The 25,308-nt window shown below is 45.4% G+C and overlaps 2 protein-coding genes across 2 annotated transcripts in view; both read left to right on the top strand.

Moving 5' to 3' along the window:
- SAMD10 (sterile alpha motif domain containing 10) overlaps positions 1-25,308 on the top strand; it is a 196,630-nt gene that overhangs the window by 38,130 nt on the left and 133,192 nt on the right. The gene's annotated exons all lie outside the window — the stretch shown is intronic.
- LOC121003361 (ammonium transporter Rh type A-like) lies at positions 22,240-24,123 on the top strand. Its single transcript, XM_040435140.1, has one exon. The coding sequence runs from the start codon at positions 22,281-22,283 to the stop codon at positions 23,691-23,693; it is 1,413 nt and encodes a 470-aa protein (XP_040291074.1). The 5' UTR covers positions 22,240-22,280; the 3' UTR covers positions 23,694-24,123.

The following is a 25,308-nucleotide window of genomic DNA, read 5'->3' on the forward strand; positions in this document are numbered from 1 at the left end:
AAGGGTTAATAATGTATGCAAAATCAGTTTTGAATACCTTTTTGGGTGGTTTCTATTATGTAAGCCTCGCAAATCGACTTCAGACCTGAACTGGTCCCTAAAAATTTAGTTTTTGTAAATTTCTGAAAAATTTCAAGATTTGCTTCTAAACTTCTAAGCCTTATAACATCCCCAAAAAATAAAATATCATTCCCAAAACAATTCACACATGAAGTAGACATATGGGGAATGTAAAGTCATCACAATTTTTTGGGGTATTACTATGTATTACAGAAGTAGAGAAACTGAAACTTTGAAATTTGCAAATTTTTCCAAATTTTTGGTAAATTAGGTATTTTTTTGTGCAAAAAAAAAAATTTTTTTGACTTCATTTTACCAGTGTCATGAAGTACAATATGTGACGAAAAATCAATCTCAGAATGGCCTGGATAAGTCAAAGCGTTTTAAAGTTATTAGCACTTAAAGTGACACTGGTCAGATTTCCAAAAAATGGCCTGGTCCTTAAGGTGAAAATGAGCCCGGTCCTTAAGGGGTTAAAAAGAATTGCCTTCCGCCTCTCAATAGAGAGCGAAGTATTAACGTTGCCAGTGAGGCACACTGCACGCTGAACCCATCCCCGGAGCTCCTCCGGATCTACCAGCGTATTCTGGGATCTGGCTGTCTCAGCCAATTCGAAAATTTTGGTCAGTGGACCCAATAGGTCCAAAAGCTTGTCCTGACAGGACTTCAAGGCCGACTCAAGGCCCTTCTTTGGGTTCCAGCCCGATTTAGAAAGAAATTGACACATTTTCGGGTCAACTATAGGCGTTTCGCAGACCTTGTTGGGGATGATAGGTCTGCGGCACTCAGCCTTCAACTTATTGCGCCACTCCTTAGAAAGGGGTTGACGCACTCGGGCTTCCAGATATTTTGCCACATGTGAGGACGGGAGCCACTCTGCAGACCTGGGGTGATGTAATGCATCAGGGTCAAATAGGGGCTCACCCGCAGGATCCAAAATCGCGGAGGATTCCAAAGGAACCTCAATGGAAGCAGACTGCGGCGCGACAGATCTTGAGGATGGACCCGGAGGGTCCGAATCCAAAAGGTCGTGCTCCTCCAAGTCCTCAAACTCAACAGAGCGATACTGAGCCTCCTCATCTGAGTCGAGTTCAGAACCCGAAACACTATCAGGCTGCGCTCTAGCGCATTTCCATTGTCTCGCCTTTTCTGCCTGGCGGGCATAGGCTCTCTTGCGCGAACGGGGCGCGCTATCCGGGGTGGCTACATTTCCACCAGTCATAATGGTTCTGGAGGCAGATAATAAGTTATCAGAGGGTTGGGACCCCGTATGTTTGGGGGAGGAAGGGCCAGCCATAAGGGCCTCAGAAATAGAGCTAGAGGACATAGAGCCCATAGCAGCCTGGATTGCTGCAGCCACAGATCTCTGGATAGCTGAAGTCTGTGCCTCCACAGACATGGCACCTGCATCTTGTGCATTAACAGACATTTCAATAATCTCAGGGGCAGACTGATCCCCACGCATGTTATCCTTGGACATGGTGACAATATGAGCAGTACTAAACTGCGCCTAATGTACCCAGCAAGAGTTTAAACTAACTATAATAGAAACCCCCAGCTATAAACCGGCAAATGCGGGACAATACTGTGCGAGCAGGACGCAGGGAGACTCCGGCAGCTCTCTGAGGGAAAAACGGCCGAAATCTCACAAAGTACCGCGAGATCTCGCCGTGCTCAGACAGGAGACAGCGGAGAAAAGGCGCGAAAACGCCGGAGGCCTGACTGAGGAAATGGCGGCCGAAATCCCGCGAGATCTCGGCCGCCAAGGAGAGGAGACAAACAGTGCAGACCAGAGGGGATGTAAGAGGCAAAAGCCACAGCGGAAGCGGCGAAACGGCCGAACAAGGGGAGATAAGGTAAAGTAAACGGCGCTAGAGTAAAAGAGGACACCTATGGGAAAATATACCTGAGGAGAAAAAACGAATAAGCCCCAAAATAAAAGAGGGGTGGAAGAGAAAAAAACCCACACCGTAGGGAAACAATAAGAACCCACTAGCGATAATATGATAATCAATATAGTAATACAATTGTACAAAAGTAAAGCTCTGCCCACAGAAATAAGAGAGAAATGTACTTATCTGTGAGAAGAGCAGCAAAGAAAGAGGAGGAGTTGGCAGAGACCAGGACTGTTATACTGGCACAGTGGGGAGGAGTTGGTTGCCATGGTTTCCATTTTGATGGATATGTTTGTTCTTTGCTGCTATATGATTTTAGTAAAGAAAGAGATAGCAATAGGAGCCTCCGTGTCATGTAATAAAATTAAAGCTGACAGTCTGCAGTTAAAGCACATCTTGTTCGTTTTATTTCAAATCCATTGTGGTGGTGTATAGAGCCAAACATTTTAGAATTGTGTTGATGTCCCAATATTTATGGACCTGACTGTATGTTTATTCTATAATGATAATGTTTTTTTTTTTTGTGAACTATGTTGGCATGTTTCTTTCAGCCATTAATTCAGGGAAAGACTGGTAATAAATTCTACATGGAAAATCCTGGTGGGCCCTCCTCAGTTCTTTCCAGTTAGTAATAATGTAAGAGACCTTCCAGGGCAGCTTGCCAGGTCCATAAATATATGACGCTACAAGCATTAACACTGGTAGTGTCAGGTCCTTATGAACCCAGCCTACTATTGCATGTTTGGCCCCAGCTACCAGTAATACAACTCTGCCTAACAGTTTGCTGACTCTACCTACTTGTGTTGGCCTCATGTTCCTCCAGTTTGGACCCACCTACAACATGGTCCTATATGTTATATATAGGTTTCATTTATGTTCTATTAGGTGTAGTGGTTGTATTGTATATATTTACACATATGGCTTTATAGTAAGTATGACAGTTCTTGGCCATGCCCTTTCCAGTATGCTGCTGGGATAAAAATTGATGCCTTAGAAGCCATGGTTGGGTGGAAAATGACAGTGTCAGTGGCCTTCCGTAGGGTGAGAGCAGATGGGCGTTGGAACAATGTGCTCCTTATCTGCATGCCCCGGTAATGTAGAGGAGCTGGGAACACTGCCTGAATGGACGAAGAGAGGAGGCCAATGATCCGGGCCAGGTGACGTACGGAGACTTGCGGAAGAGAGAGGGTGTGAAGGAGCTCTTTGCGGATGGCTCGTACCTTGGAGGGTGGGAGACTGAGAGTCTCCGTGGAGGAATTGATTGTGAAGCCCAAGAATTCTATGGACTGGGCCGGAGTAAGAGACGACTTCTCCAAATTGAGAAGAAACCCCAAACTCGACAAAAGGTCCATGGAACACCGCAGATGAGAAAGTAGGACGGAAGGGGACTGGGCCATGATGAGGATATCGTCCAGATAAATAATCAGGCGAATCCCTCGACTGCGGAGACAGGACATGACCGGCCGCAGAAGCTTGGTGAAGCACCAAGGGGCCGAAGAAAGTCCGAAAGGCAGACAAGTGAACCTCCACATCTCCGGACCCCAGAGGAAACGAAGGAGATCCCTGGATGACTCGGCCACTGGTACTGTCAGATAGGCATCTTTCAGGTCCAATTTGACCATCCAGTCCCCCTGGAGCAGCAAATCCCTGAGGGGGTGTATGCCCTCCATCTTGAAGTGCCGGTATTGCACGAAGGCGTTTAGAGCCCGGAGGTTGATCATGGGTCGCATCTGGCCTCCTTTTTTGGCCACTAGGAACATACTGCTTATGATACCTTCCCTGGAAGCGGGAGCCCGTTCTATGGCACCCTTCTGGCATAGCGCTGTCAACTCCTGGTGTAACAGCCGACGCGCTGAGGCCGGGAGAACTGTAGGATGAGGCGGAGGAATCTGGACCTGAGAACAAATCAGATCTATGTGGAACCCCCGAACCGTAGAAAGAACCCATGGGTCGGCAGTGATGGTTGACCAAACATGGGAAAAAAGACGGAGCCTGCCCCCTATACAAGGAATCAAAGAAGATGCTGGAAGTTGACTTACCAAAAGGTCGACGGGAAGATGAACCTCTGGTTCCACGGGAACGCCATGAAGATCCTCGGGTGGGGAAGAAGGCGGGCGGCTGCCGGAACTCCTGGGTGGAGGAACGATATGGGAAGGAGCCTCGACCTGAACCACGGGTCTGATAGTATGAACGGCCGGACAGGCGGCTCCTAGAGCTGCTGGCCCTGTTAGAGACCCGTCCCTGGAAGACGCGTTTCATAGACGTCTGAGCCTTGTCAAGGGCAGTGAAGGCTCCTACAAATCGTGACAGATCCTTAATGAAGGAATCCCCGAATAGTAATCCCTGGGCTTCTTTACCTGCCTCCGTCAGGGCTAAATTAGAGAACTTGGGCTCAATCTTAACCCCTTAAGGACATAGGACGTACCGGTACGCCCTATTTCCCGAGTCCTTAAGGACCAAGGACGTAACGGTACGTCCTAACTTTTAAATCGGGATTCCGGCGCCCGAGGGGTTAAACGGAACGGGATTTCGGCTGAAATCCTTCAGCCGGCATCCTGTGACAACGCCAGGGGGGGTGATGTGACCCCCCCGTGTCGGCGATCGCAGCAAACCGCAGGTCAATTCAGACCTGCGGTTTGCTGCGCTTTTTGCAGTTTCTGATGCCCGCGGTCCCTGAGTGCCTATAATCTATATTTTTCACCCCCCCCTGCACCCCTGCATGATTTGATGCCGGCGGGTGGTGCGGGGGGGGGTGTCGCATGCGGTGGGGGCGTTGCGGGAGGCGGGCTGTGCGGCAGGCGGGATCGCGATCCCCCGCCCGCCTCCCCATGAATGATCGTTGGCTTCTAGTGGTTATACCAGGGTGCCAGCACATTGCTGGCACCCTGGTATAAACGGCTGACATCTGTGCAGATGTCAGCCGTTTAACCCTTTCCATACCGCGGTCCGTACGGACCGCTGTATGGAAAAAGTTATCTGTCATCGGTCAGGGAGCTCCCTCCCTCTCCATCGGGGGGCTGCTGTGCCTTTGCAGCCCCCCGATGGAGAGGGAGAGAGCCCCCAGAGAGCCCCCCTTAGCCCCGTGCTTACCCTTCCCCGTCTGCGAAGTTCTGAGCAGACGGGGAGGGTTCCCATGGCAACAGGACGCCTGCTCAGGCGTCCTGCTGTCCATGGTGCTGAACAGATCTATGCTGAAAGCATAGATCTGTTCAGTGTAAGTAAAATACAGTACAGAACAATATATATTGTACTGTACTGTATTATACAGACATCAGACCCACTGGATCTTCAAGAACCAAGTGGGTCTGGGTCAAATTTTTTTTTTAAAAAAGTGAAAAAAGTTAAGATAAAAAAAAACATTTATCACTGAATAAAAATTAAAAAAATAAAATAAACTACACATATTAGGTATCGCCGCGTCCGTAACGACCTGATCTATAAAATGGTCATGTTACTTTCCCCGCACGGTGAACGCCATAAAAATAAAAAAATAAAAACTATGAGAAAATTGAAATTTTGCCCACCTTACTTCCCAAAAAAGGTAATAAAAGTGATCAAAATAGTCGCATGTACGCCAAAATAGTACCAATCAAACCGTCATCTCATCCCGCAAAAAATGAGACCCTACTCAAGATAATCGCCCAAAAGCTGAAAAAACTATGGCTCTTAGACTATGGAAACACTAAAACATGATTTTTTTTTGTTTCAAAAATGAAATCATTGTGTAAAACTTACATAAATAAAAAAAAAGTATACATATTAGGTATCGCCGCGTCCGTATCGACCGGCTCTATAAAAATATCACATGACCTAACCCCTCAGATGACCACCGTAAAAAAATAAAAATAAAAACAGTGTAAAAAAAGCCATTTTTTGCCATCTTACGTCACAAAAAGTGTAATAGCAAGCGATCAAAAAGTCATAATCACCCCAAAATAGTGCCAATCAAACCGTCATCTCATCCCGCAAAAAATGAGACCCTACTCAAGATAATCGCCCAAAAACTGAAAAAACTATGGCTCTTAGACTATGGAGACACTAAAACATTTTTTTGGTTTTAAAAATGAAGTTATTGTATAAAACTTACATAAATAAATAAAAATGTATACATATTAGGTATCGCCGCGTCCGTGACAACCTGCTCTATAAAATTACCCCATGATCTAACCTGTCAGATGAATGTTGTAAATAACAAAAAAAAAAAACGTGCCAAAAAAGCTATTTCTTGTTACCTTGCTGCACAAAAAGTGTAATATAGAGCAACCAAAAATCATATGTACCCTAAACTAGTACCAACAAAACTGCCACCCTATCCCATAGTTTCTAAAATGTAGTCACTTTTTTGGAGTTTCCACTCTATGGGTGCATCAGGGGGGCTTCAAATGGGACATGGTGTCAAAAAAACCAGTCCAGCAAAATCTGCCTTCCAAAAACCTTATGGCATTCCTTTCCTTCTGCGCCCTGCCGTGTGCCTGTACAGCTGTTTACGACCACATATGGGGTGTTTCTGTAAACTACAGAATCAGGGCCATAAATAATGAGTTTTGTTTGGCTGTTAACCCTTGCTTTGTAACTGGAAAAAAAATATTAAAATGGAAAATCTGCCAAAAATTTGAAATTTTGAAATTGTGTCTCTATTTTCCATTAAATCTTGTGCAACACCTAAAGGGTTAACAACGTTTGTAAAATCAGTTTTGAATACCTTGAGGGGTGTAGTTTCTTAGATGGGGTCACTTTTATGGAGTTTCTACTCTAGGGGTGCATCAGGGGGGCTTCAAATGGGACATGGTGTCAAAAAAACAGTCCAGCAAAATCAGCCTTCCAAAAACCAAACGGCGCACCTTTCACTCTACGCCCTACTGTGTGCCCGTACAGTCGTTTACGGCCACATATGGGGTGTTTCTGTAAACAGCAGAGTCAGGGCAATAAAGATACAGTCTTGTTTGGCTGTTAACCCTTGCTTTGTTAGTGGAAAAAATGGGTTAAAATTGAAAATTAGGCAAAAAAATGAAATTCTCAAATTTCATCCCCATTTGCCAATAACTCTTGTGCAACACCTAAAGGGTTAACGACGTATGTAAAATCAGTTTTGAATACCTTGAGGGGTGTAGTTTCTTAGATGGGGTCACTTTTAGGGAGTTTCTCCTCTAGGGGTGCATCAGGGGGCTTCAAATGGGACATGGTGTCAAAAAACCAGTCCATAAAAATCAGCCTTCCAAAAACCATACGGCGCACCTTTCCCTCTACGCCCCGCTGTGTGGCCGTACAGTAGTTTACGGCCACATATTGGGTGTTTCTGTAAACGGCAGAGTCAGGGCAATAAAGATATCATCTTGTTTGGCTGTTAACCCTTGCTTTGTTAGTGGAAAAAATGTGTTAAAATGAAAAATTAGACAAAAAAATTAAATTCTCAAATTTCCTCCCCATTTGCCAATAACTCTTGTGCAACACCTAAAGGGTTAATAATGTATGCAAAATCAGTTTTGAATACCTTGAGGGGTGTAGTTTCTTAGATGGGGTCATTTTTGGGTGGTTTCTATTATGTAAGCCTCGCAAATCGACTTCAGACCTGAACTGGTCCCTAAAAATTTAGTTTTTGTAAATTTCTGAAAAATTTCAAGATTTGCTTCTAAACTTCTAAGCCTTATAACATCCCCAAAAAATAAAATATCATTCCCAAAACAATTCACACATGAAGTAGACATATGGGGAATGTAAAGTCATCACAATTTTTTGGGGTATTACTATGTATTACAGAAGTAGAGAAACTGAAACTTTGAAATTTGCAAATTTTTCCAAATTTTTGGTAAATTAGGTATTTTTTTGTGCAAAAAAAAAAATTTTTTTGACTTCATTTTACCAGTGTCATGAAGTACAATATGTGACGAAAAATCAATCTCAGAATGGCCTGGATAAGTCAAAGCGTTTTAAAGTTATTAGCACTTAAAGTGACACTGGTCAGATTTCCAAAAAATGGCCTGGTCCTTAAGGTGAAAATGAGCCCGGTCCTTAAGGGGTTAAAAAGAATTGCCTTCCGCCTCTCAATAGAGAGCGAAGTATTAACGTTGCCAGTGAGGCACACTGCACGCTGAACCCATCCCCGGAGCTCCTCCGGATCTACCAGCGTATTCTGGGATCTGGCTGTCTCAGCCAATTCGAAAATTTTGGTCAGTGGACCCAATAGGTCCAAAAGCTTGTCCTGACAGGACTTCAAGGCCGACTCAAGGCCCTTCTTTGGGTTCCAGCCCGATTTAGAAAGAAATTGACACATTTTCGGGTCAACTATAGGCGTTTCGCAGACCTTGTTGGGGATGATAGGTCTGCGGCACTCAGCCTTCAACTTATTGCGCCACTCCTTAGAAAGGGGTTGACGCACTCGGGCTTCCAGATATTTTGCCACATGTGAGGACGGGAGCCACTCTGCAGACCTGGGGTGATGTAATGCATCAGGGTCAAATAGGGGCTCACCCGCAGGATCCAAAATCGCGGAGGATTCCAAAGGAACCTCAATGGAAGCAGACTGCGGCGCGACAGATCTTGAGGATGGACCCGGAGGGTCCGAATCCAAAAGGTCGTGCTCCTCCAAGTCCTCAAACTCAACAGAGCGATACTGAGCCTCCTCATCTGAGTCGAGTTCAGAACCCGAAACACTATCAGGCTGCGCTCTAGCGCATTTCCATTGTCTCGCCTTTTCTGCCTGGCGGGCATAGGCTCTCTTGCGCGAACGGGGCGCGCTATCCTGGGTGGCTACATTTCCACCAGTCATAATGGTTCTGGAGGCAGATAATAAGTTATCAGAGGGTTGGGACCCCGTATGTTTGGGGGAGGAAGGGCCAGCCATAAGGGCCTCAGAAATAGAGCTAGAGGACATAGAGCCCATAGCAGCCTGGATTGCTGCAGCCACAGATCTCTGGATAGCTGAAGTCTGTGCCTCCACAGACATGGCACCTGCATCTTGTGCATTAACAGACATTTCAATAATCTCAGGGGCAGACTGATCCCCACGCATGTTATCCTTGGACATGGTGACAATATGAGCAGTACTAAACTGCGCCTAATGTACCCAGCAAGAGTTTAAACTAACTATAATAGAAACCCCCAGCTATAAACCGGCAAATGCGGGACAATACTGTGCGAGCAGGACGCAGGGAGACTCCGGCAGCTCTCTGAGGGAAAAACGGCCGAAATCTCACAAAGTACCGCGAGATCTCGCCGTGCTCAGACAGGAGACAGCGGAGAAAAGGCGCGAAAACGCCGGAGGCCTGACTGAGGAAATGGCGGCCGAAATCCCGCGAGATCTCGGCCGCCAAGGAGAGGAGACAAACAGTGCAGACCAGAGGGGATGTAAGAGGCAAAAGCCACAGCGGAAGCGGCGAAACGGCCGAACAAGGGGAGATAAGGTAAAGTAAACGGCGCTAGAGTAAAAGAGGACACCTATGGGAAAATATACCTGAGGAGAAAAAACGAATAAGCCCCAAAATAAAAGAGGGGTGGAAGAGAAAAAAACCCACACCGTAGGGAAACAATAAGAACCCACTAGCGATAATATGATAATCAATATAGTAATACAATTGTACAAAAGTAAAGCTCTGCCCACAGAAATAAGAGAGAAATGTACTTATCTGTGAGAAGAGCAGCAAAGAAAGAGGAGGAGTTGGCAGAGACCAGGACTGTTATACTGGCACAGTGGGGAGGAGTTGGTTGCCATGGTTTCCATTTTGATGGATATGTTTGTTCTTTGCTGCTATATGATTTTAGTAAAGAAAGAGATAGCAATAGGAGCCTCCGTGTCATGTAATAAAATTAAAGCTGACTGTCTGCAGTTAAAGCACATCTTGTTCGTTTTATTTCAAATCCATTGTGGTGGTGTATAGAGCCAAACATTTTAGAATTGTGTTGATGTCCCAATATTTATGGACCTGACTGTATGTTTATTCTATAATGATAATGTTTTTTTTTTTTGTGAACTATGTTGGCATGTTTCTTTCAGCCATTAATTCAGGGGAAGACTGGTAATAAATTCTACATGGAAAATCCTGGTGGGCCCTCCTCAGTTCTTTCCAGTTAGTAATAATGTAAGAGACCTTCCAGGGCAGCTTGCCAGGTCCATAAATATATGACGCTACAAGCATTAACACTGGTAGTGTCAGGTCCTTATGAACCCAGCCTACTATTGCATGTTTGGCCCCAGCTACCAGTAATACAACTCTGCCTAACAGTTTGCTGACTCTACCTACTTGTGTTGGCCTCATGTTCCTCCAGTTTGGACCCACCTACAACATGGTCCTATATGTTATATATAGGTTTCATTTATGTTCTATTAGGTGTAGTGGTTGTATTGTATATATTTACACATATGGCTTTATAGTAAGTATGACAGTTCTTGGCCATGCCCTTTCCAGTATGCTGCTGGGATAAAAATTGATGCCTTAGAAGCCATGGTTGGGTGGAAAATGACAGTGTCAGTGGCCTTCCGTAGGGTGAGAGCAGATGGGCGTTGGAACAATGTGCTCCTTATCTGAGGGTGGCTAAATTATAGAAGGGGTTTTTGTTTTTGCCTTAGGAGGAGATGGGCCTGTTTCGTTAGGAGTACACCCCATGTGATGAGCCAGGATCTGAAAAAAGCTGTAGCCTGGGAGGATACCGTAAGCTTCCATGTCACAATACTCCTCAGAAATAATAGCTCCTGAGGACGTTTATGCAGACAACAGGGGCATGGCTGCAGAATATTGGGCCCAATACCAAACTTCTAAATGAGTCCCAGACCAAACCACAAAATTAAATCAGAACCTAAAATTAAAAGAGTTCTCTGGCTGTCTTGAAAATCTTGTGCTGACCTGTGGAGGGAATATAGTCTGCTCAGTACTTACCCTTCCATTGTGCCGCCAACTTCACCATCTCAGTCGTGCCCAGGTGACCTTTTCTGCTCAGGTGTGGACCTGTATGTGGTCCTGTTCAGCTGCATATACAGGAACTCATCTGGTCAGGATTGCAGTAAATGTAATGCAAATCGCAGCAAAACCGACAAATGCCTGGGGGGGATGGAAGTTGCTGGTTGCACATGAGGGGTGCTTTCTTTATATATGGGAGGTCACATTCTTGTTCCAGGGGCCCACAGGCTCCACAGTGGACCAGTCTGAGTATGTGTGAACGCTCAGCCTAGTCTACCAGCACATTACCGTGTATCCCAAAAAGCACCTGTGTAACCCTCCCCCACACACAAGCTGGGGAGTACGGCCAGCAAAGTACCAAAAGGGAGCCCATGCGGCCACCAGGACAGCAGGCTGAAATATAGGTTTTAGAGAAGGGATATGGATTGGTTGGGGGTTCTGGGAAGTCCAAGTGGGGTATGAACAGAGCAATAAAATTGGAAGGAGTGGTGGAGGGTCTGTAAATGGGGAATAGGGACTGGACAAAGTACATATGGACTGGTTTAGATGGGGGGCTGTAGAGCAAGAATCAGAATACAATGCAGGTTAAGAGCAGTCCTGGCAAACATTGGAAACAAACCATTTGTTCCCAAAAATTTACTATCGTTGAGTGGAGGGAAGTGCCAGCATCTATTTATATAGGATAATGTGCTGTCAACAAGCGGGTGATTGAGGCACATTCACATGGATCAATTATCAGGAATGAGCATTTGTGCTAACATCCATCCCAATTAATTGTCCTGATGTAAAGAGGCCTTTGGTCTTATTTGAGGGCTGAGGACATTAGTTTTCCACAACCCTATGATTATAGTTCTGATGTCGGATCTGTAAGAGGGGGTGGTAACACTTCACACAGAGTGGCGGTGGTTTATGGGCACAAGGCAGAGTAGCTTTTCAGTTGGGAGACACAAAATGTGTCCCCATTTGGATCAGCCTTGGTAGTCCCAAAGGTTGGTCTGAGTGATCAACTGTAATGACCGGCGTCACGCACAGGGAGGGAAAAGGGAAAGCCCTGCCCAAGGGAGAGGGAAAGGTGGTGACCCCTGACTCACCTTGCGGCTGGCACCTGACAGCCCTGACGTCCCTAGACGGGTTCCTCACCCGTGCGGCGATCACGTGCCTAAACCCTGGCTTTCCCTAAAATGAGCCCTAGATAGTGAACGGGCCAGTGGGATCGCTAGTCCGCACCACTGACACTAAGAGGGAAACACCAGGGAGAGGACAGACAATACAGACAAACACATACACCCAGGTGGGCGACCACAGCAGACCACAAAGGTCCAACAGGGATCCGGAGGGTAGCGTTCTGGACCAACAACCAGAGAACGCAGCAACACAGCTCCAGAGGGTCAGAATAGATGTCCAGGCAGGAAGCTCTATATCTGGCAACCAGAGAAGTGTGAGAGGGGAATATAAGGAGGTTGGGAGTGCTGGACAAGGAACAGCTGAGGAGAAGGAGCTACGGATCCCTGAGTGAGCCAAAAAGGGTTGCAAAGCAAACCCAGAAAGCTACCATAAGGAAACAGCCCTATCTTACATAGAGCGCGCAGCCAACCGCTGCGACTTCCTGACCCCGGGTATAACTGAGTCAGGCGTGGTTCTTGACACCCTCGTGACAGTACCCCCCTCTCTACGAGGGGCCTCCGGACACTCAGGACCAGGTCTCTCAGGATGAGAGGCATGAAAAACCCGAACTAGCCTGTCGGCGTTTACCTCAGACGCAGGAACCCACATTCTTTCCTCGGGACCGTAACCTCTCCAATGCACCAGATATTGAAGAGAGCGGCGGACCCGACGAGAATTAACAATTTTGGATATCTGAAATTCTAGATTACCATCCACAACAACAGGAGGGGGTGGCAGCGGTGACGGTTCTAGAGGTGGAACATATTTTTTGAGTAACGACTTATGAAAGACATTATGGATTTTAAAAGTCTGAGGTAACTCCAGGCGAAAAGCCACGGGGTTGATGATGGCTACAATTTTGTAAGGACCAATAAACCTAGGACCCAGTTTCCAAGAGGGAACCTTCAATTTAATATTCCTAGTAGACAACCACACATAGTCATTCACTCCTAGGTCCGGACCTGGCGACCGTCTCTTATCAGCCATGCATTTGTATTTACCTCCCATATTTTTCAAGTTAGCTTGGACCTTCTGCCATACCGATGAAAGAGATGACGAAAACCGTTCCTCTTCGGGAACCCCAGAAGACCCCCCCTCTTTGAAAGTACAGAATTGGGGATGAAAACCATATGCACCAAGAAATGGTGACTTGCCAGTGGATTCCTGACGACGATTATTTATGGCAAACTCAGCTATCGGTAAATATGATGACCACAACTCTTGGTTTTCAGACACAAAACATCTTAGATATGTCTCCAGGTTTTGGTTGGTACGCTCAGTCTGTCCATTCGACTGAGGATGGAAAGCTGAGGAAAAGGACAAGTGTACCCCCAAACGGGAACAAAAAGCTTTCCAATATTTAGAAATAAACTGGGTACCCCGATCCGAAACAACATCGGAGGGGACCCCGTGAAGCTTCACGATTTCCCTGACGAATACCTGAGCAAGAGTCTTAGCATTAGGTAGTGCGGGTAACGCAATGAAGTGTACCATTTTGCTAAACCTGTCCACTACTACCAAAATAACTGTTTTACCCGCAGACAAAGGTAAGTCAGTGATAAAATCCATTGACAGATGTGTCCATGGTCTATTGGGAATGACGAGTGGTAATAGAGACCCTGCAGGACGTGTATGTGAAACTTTTGAGCGCGCACAGGTAGAACAAGAAGACACAAAATCCAATACATCCTGACGCAACCTTGGCCACCAAAAACGACGAGACAATAGCTCCAAGGTTGCTTTACTACCCGGGTGCCCAGCAAGTGCCGAATTATGATGTTCCTTTAATAATTCGAAACGCAGGTTCAACGGTACAAACAATTTCTCTGAGGGGCAAGAGACCGGGGCGTCCCCCTGGGCCTCTAACACCTTCCCCTCCAGAACAGAGTGTACCGCAGAAACAACCACTCCTCTTTGAAGAATGGGCACCGGATCACTCACATTACCCCCTCCAGGGAAACAACGAGATAGTGCATCAGCCTTGGTATTCTTTGCCCCAGGACGATAGGTAATCACAAAGTTAAACCTGGTAAAAAACAGCGACCACCTAGCTTGTCTAGGGGTGAGACGCTTAGCCGATTCGAGGTACAGAAGATTTTTGTGGTCCGTAATCACAGTGACAGGGGGGACTGCCCCCTCTAAAAAGTGACGCCATTCTTTAAACGCTAGTTTAATAGCTAATAGTTCCCTATTGCCAATATCGTAGTTCTTTTCTGCTGCAGATAGTTTTTTAGAAAAGAAAGCACAAGGACGCCATTTGCCAGGAGACGGACCCTGAGACAGCACCGCCCCCACTCCCACCTCTGACGCATCGACTTCAACAATAAAAGGCTGAGAGACATCAGGTTGGACTAGTACAGGTGCCGAGGTAAACCTCTCTTTTAGAGAGGAAAAAGCAACTTTAGCGGCGTCAGACCATTTAGAAAAATCAGTCCCCTTCCTAGTCATGTCAGTAAGGGGTTTTACAATAAGTGAATAATTTTTAATAAATTTCCTATAGAAATTCGTGAAGCCCAAGAACCGTTGCAGTGCTTTGAGGTTCTCAGGAAGATCCCAATCTAAAATTGCCTGGACCTTCCTAGGATCCATACGGAAACCTGAAGCAGATAAAAAATAACCTAGGAATTGTATCTCCTGAACGGCGAAGACACATTTTTCAATTTTAGCATATAATTTATTCGTCCGTAGGACCTGCAGTACTTGTCTGACATGCACCTCATGTGTTCTCAGATCAGACGAATAAATTAAAATATCATCTAGGTATATTACCACAAACCTGCCGATTAAATGACTAAAAATGTCATTAACGAAATGTTGAAAGACGGCAGGAGCATTGGTCAGACCGAAAGGCATAACTAGATTTTCATAATGCCCCTCAGGGGTGGTAAAAGCTGTCTTCCACTCATCCCCCTCCTTAATACGAATCAGATTGTAGGTTCCCCTAAGATCAAGTTTGGAGAACCACCTAGCACCCGCAATCTGGTTAAACAGGTCAGGAATGAGAGGAAGAGGGTATGGGTCTCTGATGGTTATCCGATTTAATTCACGAAAATTTAGGCAAGGACGCAGGCCCCCATCTTTCTTTTTAACGAAGAAAAACCCTGCAGCCACGGGTGAAGAAGAGGGTCTGATGTGTCCCTTAGCCAGGCTCTCGGAGATATAACCTTTCATGGCTTGTCTCTCTGGACCCAAAAGATTATATAACCTGGTCTTGGGTAATTTTTCGCGCCGGGAATAAGGTTAACCGGGCAATCATAAGGACGATGAGGTGGTAACTTCTGACAACCCTTTTCAGAAAAAACTTCCTCAAAATCCGAAATAAATGTAGGTAGGGTAGTTATGGAGGCGACTAAGCAATTGCTATTTAAGCAATTTTCTCTGCACTGCTCACTCCACTCCAATATCTCCCTGGCCTGCTAATCCACCACTGGATTGTGCGCTACCAACCAGGGAAGACCCAGCACTACCGGAGTGGGAAGCCCCTCCAGAACATAACATGAAAGCATCTCGTTATGGTGGTCCCCTACCCGAAGGTGTAAATTATGAACAATGTGGGTGAGGTTTCTCTGAGACAGAGGAGCAGAATCAATAGCGAATATGGGAATAGGTCTCTGTAGCGTACAGAGAGACAAACCCATAGTGCGGGCAAAATGGGCATCTATCAAATTTACCCCTGCTCCACTGACTAGAAAGAAAGAAATAGTCTCCGTCTTATCACCAAAAACAATAACCGCTGGCAACACAAATTGCGATGTACGTATGGAGGAAACGTATACCCCCGGCTGACATCCTCCACACAGCCTGGGGTTAGTAGTTTTTCGACGGTCTTTTGTTTCTGAGGAAAGAAGGACAGACATTAATGAAATGACCCCTCTCCCCACAAAAAAAAAAAAAACCACGCCTACGGCGAGCCTCAGGAGGACGGACCTGACGAGTAGTTCCTCCTAGCTGCATAGGCTCGTCTAAGTCCGTACAGACTAACTGCTGCTTGGGAGGGGTTACCAATTGCTCCGTTTTTTTCAACCTGTCCCTAAGGCGTCTATCTATTCGGATAGAAAGGGACATAACCGCATCAAGGGAAAAGGGGGTCTCATATAATGCAAGCGCATCCTTAACCCTTTCGGATAACCCAGAGCAGAACTGACTCCTGAGAGCCGGGTCGTTCCATTGGGTATCCGTAGCCCACCTACGGAAGTCAGAGCAATACTCCTCTACCGGCCGCTCTCCTTGTAGGAGTCTCCGTAATCTTGATTCAGCCAGTGCGACTCGGTCAGGGTCGTCATATATGAGACCCAAGGCCCCGAAAAACTCATCCACTGACCGAAGAGCCTGGGAATCAGTAGGTAAAGAGAACGCCCAGGACTGCGGGTCCCCCTGCAGCAGGGAAATAACAACCCCCACCCGCTGTTCTTCATTACCAGAGGAGTAAGGGCGCAGTTTAAAATATAATTTACAGGCCTCACGAAATGTCAAAAACTTGTCCCTTCCCCCAGAAAATCTGTCAGGGAGAGGGACCTTGGGTTCCGCAACAACCTGGTTACCAGTAGCAACCGCTGGGCTTGCGGTCAGTTGTACTTGCTGCTGTTGCTGGAGGACCGACGCCTTCAATCCTGCCACCTCCAAAGACAGGCCATGAAATTGTTTGGACAGAGCAGCAATTTGATCCATACTGGATTCTAAGTAGGTAAAAATTATTATTATTATTTTTTTTTTTTTTTTTTACCTACACAAAATAAGGGCCAGATATAATGTAATGACCGGCGTCACGCACAGGGAGGGAAAAGGGAAAGCCATGCCCAAAGGAGAGGGAAAGGTGGTGACCCCTGACTCACCTTGCGGCTGGCACCTGACAGCCCTGACGTCCCTAGACGGGTTCCTCACCCGTGCGGCGATCACGTGCCTAAACCCTGGCTTTCCCTAAAATGAGCCCTAGATAGTGAACGGGCCGGTGGGATCGCTAGTCCGCACCACTGACACTAAGAGGGAAACACCAGGGAGAGGACAGACAATACAGACAAACACATACACCCAGGTGGGCGATCACAATAGACCACAAAGGTCCAACAGGGATCCGGAGGGTAACGTTCTGGACCAACAACCAGAGAACGCAGCAACACAGCTCCAGAGGGTCAGAATAGATGTCCAGGCAGGAAGCTCTATATCTGGCAACCAGAGAAGTGTGAGAGGGGAATATAAGGAGGTTGGGAGTGCTGGACAAGGAACAGCTGAGGAGAAGGAGCTACGGATCCCTGAGTGAGCCAAAAAGGGTTGCAAAGCAAACCCAGAAAGCTACCATAAGGAAACAGCCCTATCTTACATAGAGCGCGCAGCCAACCGCTGCGACTTCCTGACCCCGGGTATAACGGAGTCAGACGTGGTTCTTGACACCCTCGTGACATCAACAGCTGCTTGGGCAGCCAGCTGGGTGCATATGGGCATAGCTGACCCTAAAAGTGGACAGCCGGGCAAATAGGTTTGGCTGTGGAATAGAGGTGATGCTGGAACAGATGTGGCAGTAAAGTCTCAAGGGTTGGACTCTCCAACTGTATAGTGTTTCTGTTAAAGTGTGGATGATGCCGGGCATCTTTCCATATTGTTTTTTTCGTAATTTTTTTTAGGATTGGTGTCTTGATGACATTATGGCCACTATTATTTCGGAGGAGGTCAGTTTTAAAAATGACATCATCCAACAGTTGCATGCTGAAGTGGTAGACATTGTTGTCTTCTGCAGGGTTCTCTCTTATTGTACATGATATCATTAATGTTTGCTCCATCCGGCATTTTGCCTCCAGGGTCGGTCTCTGAGGAGTAAGAAAGACCAATGCTTGTCCTTGTCCTCGCCTCCAGGTGCAGCCTTTCAGCCAAGCAGGTGCCTGGAGCTGTATGCTATTTACCTTCCTGTTGATGAAGTGCACAATAGAGAGGGAGATGAGAGTAAAGTGAATTCCCCTCCCCCACATCCTGCCCCTTCTCTGTGTAGTGCTCCCGAGGGCACCTGACCTTATAATGAGGTCATTCTTGATCCTGACCCAACTCCTTATATTCCACTTGTTATGACCTTGCTCTCTGCTCAGATCACGTAAGCATAGAAAAGGGAAAATGAAAAATAAGGATTCAACGTATTATGGCCACTTCATTACAGAGAACAGTTAACTGTGAATTCATTGGACAACTTTTTTTTTTCTTGGTTATCTCCTGCAGGGCAATTTCGTCTGCAAAATGTTTCACAAAAATGTTGGTATCTTTAGTCTGACCAAGATACTCAAGGCTTATGGAAGAACAACATTTTGTTGGAAGGAATTCTCATTGAGTGCTTGGACAAGTTGGACAATGTCAGACTGTGCAGGGACACAACCCCAACTAGTAACATCCAGCTGGCAATTCATTCATAAACTTCTAGTAGGAATAACAGAGGAATGGCACAACATAGAGTCAGGAGAATAGATGTTCCAGAATGCTCATTTACCAACACGGACATCATGTCAGGAGTGGAGACAGGTTCTCTTTAAAGGGACATTTCTATCAAATATCTTTTATATAAAAAATTAACAACCTATAAGGGGAATGTCCTATGTATTTTTTTTTTAAATAAAAACAAGGGTAGATGGTTTACTGGATATCATCTTTTTAATGTATTTTACTCCCCATCATGGCTCTTTAACTTCCTCTTTGGACTTGTAGCATGGATCGTGCTAAAAGTCATCTGTGGCCAGAGATTGACTGAATAAGAGCATCAAACATCACAATAAGGCCTTATGCACACGTCCGTTGTGTGTTTTGTGGTCCGCAAACCGCGGATCCGCAAAACACGGATGGCGTCCGTGTGCGTTCCGCAATTTGCAGAACGGCACGGACAGCCATTAATATAACTGCCTATTCCTGTCTGCAAAACGCGGACAAGAATAGGACAGGTTATATTTTTTTTGCGGACCACGGAACGGAGCAATGGATGCGGACAGCACACGGAGTGCTGTCCGCATCTTTTGCGGCCCCATTGAAGTGAATAGGTTCGCATCCGAGCCGCCAAACCTGCAGCTCGGATACGGACCAAAACAATGGTCGTGTGCATGAGGCCTAAGTGCAATGCTCTTCTGTGAACCATCTGTAGCTAGACCTATCAAGTGAACAACAGAGCTGTCATACTGTCATCCCAATTCTACACCTACTATTATAATGAGTATTACCCTTCAGATAACATTTCACCCTTACAGCAGCAGTAAACTTATAACAAATTATATATCTGTATAGGAGGTCTTATTATTTGTGTTGTGTAGAACAAAACTCTAGCAGACTTCCGAATTATTTTGATCTTTGTATTAAGGAGGTTGTGCAACACCCCCCCCCCCCCCCTTCCCTTCCCAATTCTACCAGACCTGCAAAAGGAAGATAACCTACCTGCTTCCTGGTATTGGTTACTCACTCCTTCTCCTGCAAGACTGCGATACTTTGCTAGTCTCCATCGGCATTCTGTTCGACACGACTGGTAGCAACGGTGTCTGGCTTCCCTTGCATCATGTGACCATTTGCGATAACGTAAGGTGTGCCGTACACCACCATGACTTGTGATTGGCTGTGGCAATGTCAAGCCGGATTTTGACATGGATGGAGCCTGGTGGAGCGTTGCAGGCCTGCAGAAGGAGCAGGATGCCGGCCCCGGGAAGCAAGTCATCTTCCCTTTGCAGGTCTAGCAGAATGGGGAGGTTTTCAAAACTCCACCCCCCTCCCTATTCTTATACAACCCCTTTAAGGATAATGCAGAATTTTTTATTCGACCTTCATCAGACAATTTGCTTGTATGCCAGCAGTAGAGAGGTAATCGCATGGAGATGTATTCGCCTTTGATGCCTGTCTTGTTGTTGAGCATTATCCTCTATAAAAATTTAAAAAAAGAAGCTGTAAATAAGAATTTTGAAGTGTGCTGGTTGCTGGAGTTTGGATCAGGTAGGCTGCTGGCTTTTCTTAACTCCTTAAGAACACAGCCATATTTCACCTTAAGTACCAGAACATCAGGGCGTACCTGTACGCCCTATGTCCGGAAGAGGTTAAAGGGGTTATCCAAAAAAAGATATTTATGACTTCTATCCTCAGGATAGGTCATCAGTATCAGATCTGCAGGGGTGTGACACTTGGGACCCCACCTTGAGCTCTGCAGCCTCTTATTAGTACGGAGCTGGCTGGGTCTTTAAAGATGGCGCCCGCTCCTGAGTGTAGCGGGTGCCATAGCCGCGGGTGGCCTGCGATTTCTTATAGCAGACACCCGCGGCTAATGTCCACAATCCTGACCATGGCATCTGGGCACGTGATGCTCCGGCTCCCCCGTGCGGCGATCGGAGGAGCATCCCCTGCCCTTGTGAATGACAGGAGGCTGCTGCATAGTATTTCCTATGGACCCCTTGCCTGTAATAGGGCTTCATAGGAAACTAGCAATTTTCTCATAGATTCCAATGAAAACACCCATAGTATAAAAATATATTCTCCATACGGCAAACAGCAAAACGGAAAAAAGTGTCAAAATGGCCGATTTGCCGTTTTTGGTCGCTTCATTTTCTACAACAAAATGTAATAAAAATTTATCAAAAAGTCATACACACCCCCAATGAAAAGTTCAGATCGCCCCGCAAACAATGAGCCCCCACACAGCTTCCTACACATAATTACAAAAAAGTTATAGGGGTCAAAATGAGGCGACAAAAAAAGAAAACTGATTTTTTTTCCCACTTTTTTATTATTTTATCACTTTTATTTTATCACATTTATTTTATATATTTTATCACTAAAACGCAAGGTATCGCCAGATTCTTACGGACCTGTAGAATAAAAGTAACTGGTTTTATCGCACATCAAACATCGTAAATAAAAAACCTGTAAAACTGTGGTGGAATTGCTTTTTTTTTTGCAATTTCACCCCATTTGGAATTTTTTTCCGCTTCCCACTACATTACATGCAATATTAAATGGTGGAGTTGGAAAGTACAACTTGTCCTGCAAAAAACAAGCCCTCATATGGCTATATGAACACACACTTGGAAGGCCGGGAGCGCAAAACAAAAATGCAAAAACGAAAAAACCTCCTGGGTAGAAAGTGTTAAAGCATACAAAAAGAAAAAGAGAGGTGCAACTAGGATGTGATACCTCAATAAAGCGCCAAAAGGGTTAGGAGTACCACATTAGTGGGAATAATTAAATTATTATAGTCATAGCACATCTCTTCAAACACATGAACCCCAGGGAGGGTAGATGCTCCGGTGAAGGGATATTGCCCCAAATAACAACACAGGATGGCTGCACTCTGCAATGAAAACCAGCTCTGATGTCGAGAAACAATCGGCAACCACAACAACAGCAACAGTATGAAAATGGGAGCTCCACCTATGAAGATAATTTACATTGGGTCAGTACAAATAGTCATATTACTCACAGCACCGGGATGGCGGTGGGATACAAGATAATCTCCCCCTCCCCCTGGCTGTTTGACAGAAGTCTACGGTGTCCATCTGTCAGACGGCCGAGGTTATACCATCAGACGGCTTCCATGAGTTTCTCATAGGTGATGACCCTTTGTTCGTACTGTTACTGTTGTTTTCTTTCATACACTTAAAGGGGTTTAAGAAAGTTAGATGGGATAGAGGGTAATTATTAGATCAATAGGGATCCTACCGCTGAGACCCCCAATAATCAAGAGAATAAGGGCCCTGTACCTCATGGACCTCCCATGAAATGGATGGAACAGCTGGTCGAAAATGCATGTCACCGTTCCATTCATTTCTATTGGAGCGCCGGATATAGCAGAGTACAGCGCTCAGCTATCTCTGTAGCTCCCATAGAAAAGAATGGAGCAGCAGCATGCGTTTCTGACCAGCCGCTATGTCCACTTCAGGGGGGCTACACGGGGTACATGGACCCTGCTATCATGATCGATGTAACTGGGCCCTGCAAAAGTCCAGTTCTGATCTAATTACTAGGCTTTTTTGTGTGCGTTCATTGTGAAGCAATGCTTCGCCACGGCCTCGGGCTTCGTTGCTCAGCAGAGCATTCATTGCCAAGGTCTGAATGTAAACACAGCCTGTAACATGCTAATAAAAGGTAATATTTAAGCAATGTATATTACTATTGTACAAAGGTCACCGCACTCAAAAGTACAGCCCTATAATTGGACAGGACAAACAGCCAGTGAGTGAGAAGAACCTTTGGGCTGTTGTTAAGCACCAGAATTAAACCTACAACAAGTTACTGATGAAAGAGGAGCACGTCAAGATCTCTTCTATGCATAATGTCCATTGTTTTTTCGGCAAGTCTAAGATGTCAGCTGCCTGTTCTCCTTCTTATTTTCCAAGGAGCCTTCATTGCAATCTTCATCTTGTTTTTCAGTTTCGAAGAGCCTTTCAGCTATTTAAATACCTCCAATGTGACAGCAACAGCAGGAGTAGATGACCTGGACATTTTCCCTCTCTTTAAGGATGTCCACATCATGTTGTTTGCAGGGCTTGGTCTCATGCTGTCCTTTCTAAGACTTTATGGCTTTGGTGGGATCGCCATCAACTTTTTGATTGCCAATTTCTCCATTCAGTGGGCCATGGTTGTTCAAGGCTTCTTCTACCATTTTAAACATGGGATGATCCACCTAAGATTGAATAACATTCTTGAGGCAGAGTTTGCAGCCGTCACGGCTCTCATTTCAGCTGGGGCTGTGTTGGGACGGACCAGTCCTGTTCAGTTGATTCTCCTCTCGGCCTTGGAGATCCCGCTCTTTGTGATCAACGACTGGCTGGTCAATAAGTATTTCCATATTCTTGATATAGGAGGCACAGTGGCCATCCATATCTTCTCATGTTATTTTGGCTTGGGAATATCTCAAATCTTATACCAACCATCACTACAAAGAGGACACAAGAAAGAGACCACAACCTCAAACAGTGATTTATTGTCCCTTCTGGGGACTATCTTTCTCTGGATCTTTTGGCCAAGCTTTAATTCCGTCCTAGCAAAAACTAGAGAAGCTCAACACCGGGCCATTGTGAATACATTTCTGGCATTAAGTTCAGGGACAATGACTACATTTGCCATGTCCAGTCTGGTGGACAAACGGGGCCGGATAAGCTTAGCACATCTTCAAAATGCCTCCTTGGCCGGAGGAGTGGCTGTTGGGATTTCAGCAGACCTAATTAGCCCAGGAGGAGCATTTAGTATTGGGTGCCTAGCTTCTATGGCCTGCACCCTTGGCTTTCAATACCTAAGTCCTTTCTTGGCCAAGAAGATCAAGTTGCAAGACCAATGTGGAATCCATAACCTGCATGGTCTGCCAGGCATCATTGGCACTATTGGAAGCATTGTGGTCATATTGCTTGGACCGTTTGATACTTATGGCTCTAGTCTACATGAAACTCTCTACAGTAATGGTCTGGACGAACAACCTATTTTGGGGGTTCTGGGAAATAGAGAGACCTGGACGAGAAAGGGCCAGGCTCTGCAGCAGGCTGCAGCCCTTGGAGTGACCATAGGAGTATCACTATTTGGTGGCTATATCACCGGATTATTGATGAGATTGCCTTGTTTTTTTCATCCGTTTAAGGAAAACTTTTTTGATGACCAGTTGTATTTCCAAGTTTCTGAAGACATAGAAAACAAATGGATTTCAAATGAGAAACTCCAGGAGCACTTGCTAGTCCCACTAAAGCAAATATAAAAGCCTCTTCACATCTACCACCTTCCTGCTTGACCACGAAATCATTTGGCACCCAATTAGAGTTAATAACATATTATTGTTTATTTAATATAATTATTAGACTATCCTGGACCTGAAGTTTCTGGTCCAGGAAGCTTAGATTTAGGATTTTCATTTAGTGGACTCCTTGTCTGCAGCACTGGTATAGAAGGAATACTGCACTTACCTCTTCCTCTGCAGAAATTATCTGGTAATGATATAGTATTTCCTCTATGTTAATGCAGCAAGATCCCAGCATATATATAGCTGCATCAATCTCAGCTCCTGGGCTTTTGCTGGTTTGACTTGACAGGTAAGGTTAATTATGTGATTTCATAGTTGTATTTAAAGGGAACCTGTCACATTGAACATGGTGCCTGAGCTGCAGGCAGCAGGTTATAGAGCAGGAGAAGCTGAGCAGATTGATATATAGTTTTGGGGGAAATAATTCAGCAAAACTTGTCATTTATTCATTTAAATTCTTACTCATTTTGTGCTTTGAAGTCCAGGAGGCGGTCCTATCAGTGATTGACAGCTATCTCTGCATACACAGTCATAGAGGTCAGATTGTCAATCACTGATAGGACCGCCTCCTTGACTTTAAAGCCCAGAATGAGCAGGAAATTAAATGAATAAATTACAAGTTTTACTGAATCTTTTGCCACAAAACTATATATCAATCTGCTCAGCTCTATAACATGCTGACTGTAGCTTACATTGCATTTTCATGGTGACAGGTTCCTTTTAAGAGATAGGTAAGCATGGCATACGTGAGCTCATACTTGTCACTATAAGATCAATCATGAAGAGTCAGACATTTGCCTCCCTGATTATAAATGCACTTTCTAGCATCTTTGTAACGTGTCTTCATTACCCATTTCTCATTCTTTTGATTTTACAACTTGAAGAAAAATCGGCTGCAGCTTGGAGACAATCAGTAAGTCGCCATTGACTGTATATATTGGCAGCACTTGGTATGCTTGATGATGGTGTCCATGCGGCAGCAGATTCATTTTCTACATTGCATACAGATTCTGGAGTTCATACTTTCTGGCTAAGGACTCATGCACATGGCCGTACCTTCTTTTGCGGTGCGCAAATTGCAGATCCGCAAAACACGGATACCGACCATGCGCGTTTTTTACATTTTGCGGAACGGAAGGTCTGGCCTTCAATAGACCAGTCCCATCCTTGTCCGTGATACTGACAAGAATAGGACATGTTCTATTTTTTTTTTTTGCGGGGCTGCGGATTGGAAGTACGGATGCGGACAGCACACAGAGTCCTGTCCGCATCTTTTACGACCCCATTCAAGTGAATGGGTCCGCATCCTAGCCACACACACACACGTGTCCCCTATAACTCACATCACTCCCATCTGCATTGTTTTCCCCATAACAAATGGGAGTGCAGGAGGTGCTCTCTTAGACATTCTCTTCTGCTGGGCAAATATGCCGTTTTTAATATACAACTCTTTGTAAGCATCTATTATATTATATGGCAGTATACACAAAGTGCCTGTAGCGTAATCTAACATAATGTGATATTGTATCTGTCATCCTATGATAATTCTTCCTGTCTTTTCTAAAGATAAATC

This window comes from Bufo bufo, chromosome 6, assembly GCF_905171765.1.
Source record: "Bufo bufo chromosome 6, aBufBuf1.1, whole genome shotgun sequence".
Taxonomy (NCBI): domain Eukaryota; kingdom Metazoa; phylum Chordata; class Amphibia; order Anura; family Bufonidae; genus Bufo; species Bufo bufo.

What these genes read in the sequence shown, in the direction of transcription:
- LOC121003361 (XM_040435140.1), top strand. Translation starts at nt 22,281, where the DNA reads ATGTCCATTGTTTTTTCGGCAAGTCTAAGATGTCAGCTGCCTGTTCTC.